General features: G+C 40.9%; 1 protein-coding gene across 3 annotated transcripts in view; it reads right to left on the bottom strand.

Moving 5' to 3' along the window:
* LOC110839044 (putative G protein-coupled receptor CG31760) overlaps nt 1-12,178 on the bottom strand; it is a 183,897-nt gene that overhangs the window by 56,427 nt on the left and 115,292 nt on the right. For all 3 annotated transcript variants that reach the window (XM_087358795.1, XM_087358794.1, XM_087358796.1), the window contains exons 11-12: nt 11,766-11,980; nt 9,759-9,897 (exon numbers count right to left, since the gene is read on the bottom strand). In XM_087358795.1, coding sequence (XP_087214921.1) covers nt 9,759-9,897; nt 11,766-11,980 — 354 coding nt within the window. The remainder of the gene's footprint in view (nt 1-9,758; nt 9,898-11,765; nt 11,981-12,178) is intronic.

Here is a 12,178-nt window from a genome sequence, read left to right as displayed (position 1 = left end):
ACAAGAACTTCTCAAGACTTGGGACAAGTGACTTCTCAAGACTTGGGACAAGAACTTCTCAAAACTTGGGACGAGTGACTTCTCAAGACTTGGGACGAGTGACTTCTCAAGACTTGGGACAAGTGACTTCTCAAGACTTGGGACAAGAACTTCTCAAAACTTGGGACGAGTGACTTCTCAAGACTTGGGACGAGTGACTTCTCAAGACTTGGGACAAGAACTTCTCAAGACTTGGGACAAGAACTTCTCAAGACTTGGGACAAGTGACTTCTCAAGGCTTGGGACAAGAACTTCTCAAGACATGTGACGAGTGACTTCTCAAGACTTGGGACAAGTGACTTCTCAAGACTTGGGACAAGAACTTCTCAATACTTGGGACAAGAACTTCTCAAGACTTGGGACAAGGACTTCTCAAGACTTGGGACAAGTGACTTCTCAAGACTTGGGAGTCTAGTCCTGATAGGGATGGGACAGGTCAAATTTAGAAGAAAAAAATTTCAAAATTTTCAAAATTTTCGAAAAATCAAAAAACGCTGCGATCCTTCTGAAATGCGCACAAAACCAAAACTTTTCGGAAAATTCGGAAAAAAATTCAAAAATTCTTATTTTTGTGCGCTTTTTGAACGATTTGCCACTTTTTCGATTTTTCGAAATTTTTCGAAAAAATTGAAATTTCTCAAAGAAAATTTTCAAAAATTTTCGAAATTTTAAAAAAATTAAAAACGGCTGCAAATGGCGTGAAACGCGAAGAAAACTAAGAATTTTCGAAATGTTTGACAAAAATTTCGAATTCAGCCGATACGGGTGAGGCACAGCACAGAGAAATGTGAGACAGAGAGAGTGAGGCGAAGACGTGGTGAGTCACAGACTTAGGGAAGCAGAGATCGAGTGAGGCAGACACCGAGTCAAGCATGTACAGGCTGATGCACACACAGCATCAAGCAGAGACCGGTGATGCGCATGACGAGTGACGCAGAGACCTTGTTAAGAAGTCACGTATCACAAGTCTTGAGAAGTCCCCTGTACCAATTCTTGAGAAGTCAACTGTCCCAAGTCTTGAGAAGACACCTGTCCTAAGTCTTGAGAAGTTACCTGTACCAAGTCTTGAGAAGTAACCTGTCCCAAGTCCTGAGACATCACATGTCCCAAGTCTTGAGATTTCATCTTTCACAGGCTTGAGAAGTCACATGTCCCAAGTATTGAGAAGTGACGTGTCCCACGTCTTGAGAAGTCATCTGTCCCAAGTCTTCAGAAGTCACTTGTCCCAAATCTTGAGAAGTCACTTGTCCCATGCCATGAGTAGTCACTTGTCCCACGTCTTGAGAAGTCACGAGTCCCAAGTCTTGAGAAGTCACTTGTCCCAAGTTTTGAGAAGTCATCTGTCACAAGTCTTGAGAAGTCAATTATCCCAATTTTTGAGAAGTCACTCGTCCCAAGTCTTGAGAATTCAGTTGTCCCACGTCTTGAGTAGTCACATGTCCGAAGTCTTGAGATGTCAACTGTCCCAAGTCTTGAGAAGTCACCTGTCCCAAGTCTTGAGAAGTCACCTGTCCCATGGCTTGAGAAATCACTTGTCCCACGTATTGAGAAGTCACCTGTCCCAAGGCTTGAGAAGTAACCTCTCCTAAGTCTTGAGAGTTCACGTGTCCCAAGTCTTGAAAAGTCACCTGTCCCAAGTGTTGAGAAGTTACCTGTCCCAAGTTTTGAGAAGTCACCTGTCCCAAGTCTTGAGAAGTCACCTGTCACAAGTCCTGTGAAGTCAGCTGTCCCAAGTCTCTTGAAGTCACCGTACCAAGTTTTGTGAAGTCACGTATCTCACGTCTTGAGAAGCCACTTGTTCCACGTCTTGAGAAGTCACTTGTGCGAAGTCTTGAGAAGTCACCTGTCCCAAGACTTGAAAAGTCACTTGTCCCAAGTCTTGAGAAGACACTTGTCCGAAGTCTTGAGAAGTCACCCGTACCAAGTATTGAGAAGTCACCTGTGTCAAGTCTTGAGGTCACCTGTCCCAAGTCTTGAGATGTAACATGTCCCAAGACCTGAGAAGTCACGTGACTAATATCTTAAAAAGTCCCCTGTCCCATGTCTTGAGAAGCCACCTGTCACAAGTCTTTAGAAGTGACCTATCCGAAGTCTTGAGAAGTCACCTGTCCCATGTCTTTTGAAGTCACCTTTCCCAAATCTTGAGAAGTCACCTATCCCAAGTCTTGAGAAGTAATCTATCCCAAGTCTTGAGAGGTCACGTATCCCAAGTATTGAGAAGTGACGTGTCCCAAGTCTAGAGAGGTCACCTGTATCAAGTTTTGAGAAGTCATCTGACCAAAGTATTGAGAAGTCACCTGTACCAAGTCTTTTGAAATCACTTTTCCCAAGGCTTGAGAAGTCACTTTTTCCCACGTTTTGAGAAGTCACTTGTCCCAAGTCTTGAGAAGTCACTTGTCCCACGTCTTGACAAGACACTTGTCCGAAGTCTTGAGAAGTCACCTGTCCCAAGTCTTGAGAAGTCACCTGTCCCAAGTCTTGAGAATTCACCTGTACCAAGTCCTGATAAGTCATCTGTCCCATGTCTTGAGAAGTCACCTGTCCCAAGTCTTGAGAAGTCCCATGTCCCAAGTCTTGAGAAGTCTCCTTTACCAAGTATTGAGAAGTCACCTGTCCCAAGTCTTGAGAAGTCGCTTTTCTCAAGGCTTGAGAAGTCACCTGTAATAAATCTTGAGAAGACACCTGTCCTAAGTCTTGAGAAGTTACCTGTCCTAAGTCTTGAGAAGTTACCTGTCCCAAGTCTTGAGTAGTCACCTGTCCGAAGTCTTGAGATGTCACATGTCTCATGTCTTGAGATTTCACCTGTCGCAAGGCTTGAGAAGTCACCTGTCCCATGTATTGAGACGTCACCTGTCCCAAGGCTTGAGAAGTCACCTCTCCCAAGTCTTGAGAAGTCACATGTCCCAAGTCTTGAAAAGTCACATGTTCCAAGTCTTGAGAAGACACCTGTCCTAAGTCTTGAAAAGTTACCTGTCCCAAGTCTTGAGGATTCACCTGTCCCAAGTCTTGAGACGTCAAATGTCCCAAGTCTTGAGATTTTACCTGTCCCAAGGCTTGAGAAGTCACCTGTCCCAAGTATTGAGACGTCAGCTGTCCCAAGGCTTGAGAAGTCACCCCTCCCAAGTCTTGAGAAGTCACATGTCCCATGTCTTGAAAATTCACGTTTCCCAAGTCTTGAGAAGTCACCTGTACAAAATTTTGGAAGTCACCTGTCCCAATTATTGAGAAGTCACCTTTCCCAATTCTTGAGAATTCACCTGTCCCAAGTCTTTTGAAGTCACCTGTCTCAAGTCTTGAGAAGTCACCTATCCCAAGTTTTGAGAAGTTTCTTGTCCCAAGACATCAGAAGACACTTGTTTCAACTCTTGTGAATTCACCTGCACCAAGTCTTGAGAAGTTACCTGTCCCAAGTCTTGAGAACTCACCTGTCCCAAGTCTTGAGAAGTCACTTGTCCCTAGTCTTGAGAAGTCACTTGTCCCAAGTCTTGAGAAGTCACTTGTCCCACGTCTTGAGAAGTTACTTGCCCGAAGTCTTGAGAAGTCACCTGTCCCAAGTCTTGAGAATTCACCTGTACCAAGTCTTGAGAAGTCACGTGTTCCAAGTCTTTTGAAGTCACCCTTCCCAAGTCTAGAGAATTCACCTATCCCAAGTCTTGAGAAGTGATCTGTCCCAAGTCTTGAGAAGTCACGTGTCCCAAGTATTGAGAAGTGACGTTTCCCAAGTCTTGAGAAATCACCTGTCCCAAGTCTTCAGAAGTCACTTGTCCCAAATCTTGAGAAGTAACTTGTTCAAAGTCTTCAGAAGTCACGAGTCCCAAGTCTTGAAAAGTCACCTGTCCCAAGTCTTGAGAATTCACCTGTCCCAAGTCTTGAGAAGTCCCTGGTCCGAAGTCTTGAGAATCACGTTTCCCAAGTATTGAGAAGTCAATTGTTCCAAGTCTTGAGAAATCACTTGTCCCAAGTCTTGAGAAGTCACTTGTCCCAATTTATGAGAAGTAATATGTCCCAAGTTTTAAGAAGTCGCATGTCTCAAGTCATGAGAAGTCATATGTCCCAAGTCTTAATAAGTCGCATGTCCCAAGTCTTGAGATATCCCCTGTTCCAAGTATTGAGAAGTCACTTGTCCCAAATCTTGAGAAATAACTTGCCCGAAGTCTTGAGTAGTCACTTGTCCCAAGTATTGAGAAGTCACTTGTCCCATGTTGTGAGAAGTCACTTGTCCCAAGTCTTGAGAATTCACTTGACGCAAAACTCGAAAATTCGCATGTTCTAAGTCACGAAAAGTCTCAAGTCCCAAGTCGTTTGAAGTCTCATTTCCCAAGACGTGAGAAGTCGCGTGTCCGAAGTCGCGAAAAGTCGCAAGTCCCAAGACGCCAAAATTTCCCTATCCTAAGTCCCGAGATGTCGCAAACGGAAGTTGCGAATTCTCGCAAGATCCAAGTCTTGAGAAGTCGCATATCCCAAGTCACGAGAATTCCCAAGTCGCAAAAAAGTTGCAAGTCTCCTGTCGAGAAATGTTTTAAGTCCCAAGTCGCGAAAAGTCGCAATTTCCATCTCGCGAAAAGTCGGAAGTCCGAAGACTGGAAAATTCTGAAGTCCTATTTCGCGATAAGTCAGAGACGTGTCATACAGAGACCGGTCCGTGCAAAAAATGTTCATAAATTCCAACTCCGAAATTTTTCCAAAAATTTCGAAAATTTTGCGTTTAATACGTTTTACATGTGATTTACGACATTTGCCTCATTTCTTAAATTTTTGAATTTTTTCGAATTTTGATATTTGATCAACCACACACGATACGCGAAACACCGTCTCCGGCACACACCGGATGCGGAAGAGACTGAGGATGGCAGAGACTAGGAGAGGCATAGACCGGGCACATCACAGACAGTCTAGTTATAAACTGGTCTCTTCGGACATGGACACGGCAGATATCGTGTTCGGCAGAGACTGGCAAGGAAAAGACGGAGAGCCCGAGGCCGTGCACAATAGGACATGATTCGGTATAGAACGGGCTCGTCAGAGATGTGTTACAACAGAGACCTGCTATGGCAGGTACAGCTTTGCAAGGTCCATGTCTCACCAAGTCTGCTTGACTCGGTCTTTGTATCACTCGATCTCTCCGTGTCTCTGTGTGACACTCGGGTCGAACGGGCTTGTTGGAGACGTGACTGTGGAGACCGTGTGTGACAGGGATAAGATGGAGAGTAGTTTGAAATTTTTCAAAATTTTCAAAAATTGAAAAAGTAATGGAAAATATCCAAATGTGCACAAAACAAAAAAATAAAAAATTTCAACTCCAAAATTTTTTTCGAAAATTTTAGGTTTAATACGTTTTTCATGGCATTTACGACGTTTTTCACATTTTTTAAAATTTTGATTTTTTTTCGAATTTTGATAGTTGAACAACCACACATGATACCCGAGACACCGTCTGCGGCACACACCGGATGCGGGAGGGACGGAGGCAGGCCAACTGGGAGAGGCATAGACCGGGCACATCACAGGCAGTCTGTTATAAACTGGTCTCGTCAGAGATGGACACGGCAGACATCGTGTCCGGCGGAGACTGCACAGGAAGAGACGGAGAGGCAGAGACCGTACCGATCAGGACATGGTCCGGTATAGAACAACGGGCTCGTCAGAGACTAGACACGGGAGTGAGCTGGTGTGGCAGAGATCGGCTTGTCAATGTCCGTGCTTCACCAGGTCTGCTTGAATTGGTCTCTGCATCACACGGTCTCTCCGTGTCTGGGTATAACTTGTTCATTGGAGACGTGACACTGCGGAGACCGTGTGTGGCAGATATAAGATGGAGAGTAGTTTGGAATGTTTTTCAAAATCTTCGAAAAATGAAAAAGTGATGGAAAATATCCAAAAAGCGCAAAAACCAAAAAAATTCAAAAATTCCAACTTTAAATTTTTAAAAAAAAATCGAAATTTTTTCGTTTAATACATGTGACACCCGGGTAGAACGGGCCCGTCGGAGACGTGACACTGCGGAGAGCGCGTGTGACAGACAAGGCGGAGAGTAATTTGGAAATTTTTCAAAATTTTCAAAAAAATCGAAAAATCAAAAACTAATGGAAATTGTCCAAAAAGCGCACAACACCAAAAAAATTTGAAACATTTTACCTTCAAATTTTTTTCAAAAATTTCTAAATGTTTTGGTTTTGTGCGCTTTTCAGACAATTTCCAGCATATTTTATTTTTTTAAAAAATTTCATAAATTTGATTCTTTCTTTTAAATTTTCACTGCTAGAACCATACAAGTACCGATCGCTGCAAAACTCGATCTAACACAGGCACGTTCTGTCTCACCCGATCTGTGCTTCAACCGGTCTCCCTCAAATACGATCTCTGCCTCACACGGTCTCTGCCAGACTTCGCATGTCTCAGAGGTTAGGTTAGGTTAGGTTATTTATGTTAGGTAGGTTAGGTTAAGTAGGTTAGGTTAAGTTAGGTTAGGTTAGGTTACGTTAGGTTAGGTTAGATCAGCTTAGGTTAACTTAGGTTATATTAGGTTAGTTTAGGTTAGCTTAGGTTAGTTTAGGTTAGGTTAGGTTAGGTTAGTTAGGTTATGTTAGGTAGTTTAGTGTAGGGTAGGTAAGGTTAGATTAGGATAGGTTAGGTTAGGTTTTGTTAGGTTAGGTTAGGATATATTAGGTTAGGTTACGTAAGGTTACGTCAGTTAGATTAGATTAGGTAAGGTTATGTTAGTAAGTTAGGTTATTTAGTTAGGTTAGGTTAGGTTAGTTTATATTAGGTTAGGTTAGGTTAGTTAAGGTTAGGTTAGTTTAGATTAGGTTGTATTAGGTTAGGTAGGGTCAGGTTATTTTAGTTAGTTAGGTTGTTTTGGGTTTGATTAGGTTAGTTTAGGTTCGGTTAGGTTAGGTTATTTTAGGTTAGTTTAGGTTAGGTTTGGTTAGGTTATGTTATTTTAGGTTATTTTAGGTTAGTTTAGGTTAGGTCAGGTAGGTTAGGTTAGGTTAAGTTAGGTTGGGTTATGTTAGGTTAGGTTAGGTAAAGTTAGGACCTACACTGTCATACAGAGCACTATGCTGACAGCGATCGGGTGGGGAGAATTTTTGAAATTTTTCTAATTTTTTAAAAATTCAAAAAATGCTGGAAATTGGCCAAAAAGCTCACTCAACCAAAAAGTTTGGAAAATTTTACTTTCAAATTTTTAAAAAAAAATCGAAAATTTTTGGTTTTGTGTGATTTTCAGACAATTTTCAGCATTTTTTTATTTTTCCAAAAATTTTGAAGATAAGATTTTTTTTAAAATTTTCACTGCTAGATCCATACAACAACCGGTCTGCCAAACACGCTTTGTTTTACCCGATCTGTTTTTTAACCGGTCTCCGTTAGATACGATCTCTGCTTAACACGGTCTCTGCCAGACTCCGCATGTCTCAGAGGTTAGGTTAGGTTGGGTTAGGTTAGGTTAGGTTAGGTTAGGTTGGGTTAGTTTAGATTAAGTTAAGTTAGGTTAGGTTAGGTTAGGTTAGGTTAAGTTAGGTTAAGTTAAGCTACAGAAATTGTCATACAGAGACAGGGTCCGTCAGAGTCAGGTTACGTCAAAGACCGGATGAAGCAGAGCACTAAGCTGACAGCGATCGGGTGAGGAGAATTTTTGAAATTTTTCCAAATTATCAAAAATTCATAAAATGCTGAAAATTGTCCAAAAACCTTACAAAACAAAAAAAATTCAAAAATTTCAACTTCAAATTTTTTTCAAAAATATCGAAATGTTTTTGTTTAATACGTTTTTCATGACAATTACGACGTTTTTCACATTTTTGAAATTTTTTAATTTTTTTTTAATTTTCATAGTCGATCAACCTCACACGATACGCCAGACACTATCTCCGGCACAGACCGTGTTCGGAAGAGGCTGAGGCGGGTAATGGCTTGGGGAGGCAAAGTCCAGTCACATCAGAGACGGTCAGTTATAAACTCGCCTTGTTAGAGACAGCACACACCACACACGCTGTCCGGCAGAGGTCGGTTGTGGCAGAGAATATCACATGTAGAAACGGAGAGGCAGAGACCGTGCACGTCAGACATGGTCCGGTATATAATGGGCTCATTAGAGACGTGACAGTGCAGAAACCGGTGTTGCAGAGATAAGATGGAGATTAGTTTGGAAAATTTTTAAAAATTTTCGAAAAATCAAAAAATGCTTGAAAATGTCCAAAAAGTGCACAAAACAAAAACAATTTCAATTTTTTTTTACAAAAATATCAAAAATGTTTCGTTTTATACGTCTTTTATGACATTTACGACGTTTATCAAATTTTGAATTTTTATTGTCGATCAACCACACACATGAAACGCCAGACACCGTGTTCGGTAGAGACCGGATGCAGAAGAGACTGGGAGAGGCATATTCCGGGCACATCAGAGACTGTCTGGTATAGACCGGCTTCTTCAGAGAACGGACACGGCCGACACCGTGTCCGGCATAGGCCGGGTGCGGCAGAGACTGGCATAGGCAGAGACCATGAAAATCAGAAACATGACCCGGTATAGAACGGGTTCGTCACAGACGCGACATGACAGAGACCGGGTGTGGCAGAGATCGGTTGGAGAGCATTTTGGGAAAAAATTCTAAACTGTCGAAAAATCAAAAAATGCTGGAATATGTCCTAAAGGGCACAAAACATAAACAATTCAAAAAATTCAACTTCAAACATTTTTTGAAAAATTTCGAAAATATTTCGTTTAACACGTTTTCTTTACAATTACAAAAATTTTCAATTTTTTTTTTAAAATTTCGACAGTCGACAACCACACAGACTAAACGCCAGACACCGTGTCCGGCAGAGACCGTGTTCGCAGAGACTGGTACAGGCAAAGAAGTAGGGACAGAACCCGGGCACATCAGAGACATGGTCCGGTATAGACCGGACTCATGAGAGACCAGACACGGCAGACACCGTGTCCCACCCTCATCACGCCAGCTTCAAGACATCATCACAGCGATTTCACGTTAATGTCAGACCTAGATCACCGTCAGGTTACACAAGTTGAGGTTAGGTTACATGAAATTATTTTAAGTTAGTTTAGGTTACATAAGTAGTATTTCAGGTTATCAGGGTGGTGAGCCTGAAGATGGCTGTCCTCTGGATTGTAGTACCGTGTAGTCTGGGACTTATCACTCTGATAATGGAGACAGCAAGGACCTCTGAAACAATGATAAACTTCTCCCACACTATATGGCGCTACAACCAAGGAGAAAGCCAACCTATTTTAGGTAAAGTTAAAATTTGGTATAAATCCATTACTCATAGTCTTCTTTTTTAGACAATTCAGAGACAATTTCCTGAAATATTATATATCTGTGAATCTTAGATAATAAACATAATTTAAATAAATATATGTATGCCTATTATTAATTTCAATGGCGGATATGTGTGCTGGAAATATTACTGGCAACATTTGCATATAACCTGAGATAAACTTAAAACATTTACATACTGTACAAAATAATGAAATTTAAATACCATGCTTAAATCTGCCCTGTAGATGATCAGTTTGCCCACACATGGCACTAAATGCCTTTAAAGGATTTTGTTAATATCCCTACTTTTGGCCAATAAATATTAATTTATACGATTTCTTTAGAGGCATGGACAATTTGAGAGCACCAAATAATTTGTTCATAAATGCAATTTTCTTAATGTGAAGACAATAATATTTACAATATTACTTACTGGAAGGCAACCATAGCTGTGTTGACAACAGCAATGTTGTAAATGGCATAGCTGATGAGCCGCGCCTCGTTATACAGCGATTCTGCATTCCGTACGTTGTAGCACACCTTTATTCCCCAAGACAGGAACAGTACCTCCCCTGCAAAAGTACATTATATCATATTTTGCTACAATCTGTCCTATATTTGTATTAATATTTAGCTTCTAAATGTAATCACAAATCAAAACATTCTTTATTTTAGCCATTAAAAATTGCATCAAGAATTTGCGGATTTTAGGAAGGCAAATGACTCATTTAAAAGAGAGGTGTTGCATAGCATTTTGATTGAGTTTGGAATATCAGAAAAACTTTTTACGTTAATTATGATGTGTATTGATGGGGTATCTAGTAGAGTTCATTTAGGTAAACTTCCGTTAGATCCTTTTCCCAGTGCACAATGACCTAAAACTGGAGGATGCTTTATTCCAATGCTTTTTAATTTTTCTCTAGAACAAGTTATCAGGAAGATCAGAGCGAATATGGAAGGGCTTGAACTGAATGGTCTGGACTAGGTATTTGTCTACGCTAATGACGTCAATTTGTGGGTACCACAACCAAGAATGCAGAAACTCCCCTACAGGCTAGCAAATGCAATAGGCATAGAAGTAAACGTAGACAAAAGTAAATACGTGGGTCTAATGTGGGACAAACATCAGCAATAACAGCATAACCTAATTATATGTAACACATCATTTGAAAAAGTTCAAAAATTTAAATATCTGGAAAGAACAATAACAAATAGATATGAGGTCCATTATGAAATTAAAAGTACAGTACATTAGGGGAAACCTTGCTTTTATTCAATCCAAAAACTGTTATCCAAAACACTAAAGATCAGGATATATAAAACAATAATTTTACCTCTTTTCTTGTATGGTTGTAAAACATGATCTCTTACCTGGAAGGAAGAATGTATTCGAAAACAAAGTGCTGAGGAAGATATTTGGACCTGGGAAGGATGAAATAAGTGGGGAATCTAGAATGCTGCCTAACGAGGAGCTGCATGAATTGTGTAGGTCACTTAGCATAGTGAGGATAGTGAAATCTAGGAGGGAAGTGGGGTGGGGGGGCAAGGTTTGCATATAGAATTTTGGTAGGGAATCCTCTTGGAAAACAACCACTGGGCAGACCAAAAAGGATATGAGAGGGCAACATCACGATAAATCTTAGGAAGGTGCACTGTGAGGATGGCCAATTGATGGAGATGGCTCAGGATCATAGCCGGTGGCGGGCTTTGGTGTTGTCGGTGTTGGACCTGCGGGTTCTGCTACCAGGGAGTTAGTTTATAAATTGCACAGCCACGTGACTTTGTTAGTTTCCCAAGGTTTTTTCATATGCTGTATTGATTTCAGATTTAATGAACTACCGACTTCATTTTATTATTATGAATGGTGGATTGGAGGAGCAGACAAAGAATCAGCTATGCTTTGATTCCAGCAAATTAGCAAGAAATATGACGGGAAGCCTAAACTTTGAGAGCCAGATGCAACAATATTAGAGAAGAAATCTAGTTCATTCTAATATTTATTAGGCACAACTGTAACATCTGTGACATCACCAAATAATCTTCTACATTATTCTATGTAAAAATGAATCTTGCAATTGTTATTAACTACCTAATTAACTTCTTGGGGCAGATTAACTATTGAAAAGCTAATAATGGCTTAGTTATTCAAAATATTTCCTAAATTTTATAGAATCCGAAGGTTCAAGAGCCAATCAGTCCACTGGTTCCTATCCTGAACCATATGAATCGAGTCCACAACGTCCAAGCCTATTTCACCGATCTACATTTTTTTATTCTCCTACTACCAATACGTTGGTCTTCAAAGTGGTCTCTTCCCTTTAGAATTTATCCAAATTTTGGTTTATGCATTTCTCATCTCTCCCATTTGTACTGCATGTCATGTTTATTCCATTTTCCTTGAACTGATGGTCATAGGGCATCCGCGGTTAACCGTGCTCACCAATGGCCAAGCTGTGGTCCCACCAATTGTAGGAGCACTGGTTAAAGCGGAGGCCCGCCTGATCACGGATCTGCTCTGCTGTGGGGGGTGCACTCAGGGTCCAGGTGCCCAGGTAGATGAGCATCACCAGCAGGATGGGGAACATCCACTGCAGCAGCTGTTTATCTGTGAGCTTCACCTTGTGCGCTGATTTTACTCGATAAGTTAGTGACACCCTGCAAGCACAACGTAACTAAATTTAACTCCTCTGTTTTTAAAGTAGCCAACCCAGTAATTTGTTGCTATGTTTCTTCCATGCACAATTAAGTGGCTACTTGATAAATTCTCAAAAGTTTGCCTGAAGTGTACAAATGGTAAGATAACTGATTAATAATTTGAAATGACAGAAAAAAGTGATCTCGGTCTATTTTAAG

Source organism: Zootermopsis nevadensis, unplaced genomic scaffold (assembly GCF_977971745.1).
Source record: "Zootermopsis nevadensis isolate Lab colony 2312 unplaced genomic scaffold, Znev_1.0 Znev_ptg000030l, whole genome shotgun sequence".
Classification (NCBI taxonomy): domain Eukaryota; kingdom Metazoa; phylum Arthropoda; class Insecta; order Blattodea; family Termopsidae; genus Zootermopsis; species Zootermopsis nevadensis.
The sequence above is the reverse complement of the archived record's forward strand: the minus strand, read 5'-3'. Positions and strand labels throughout refer to the sequence as shown.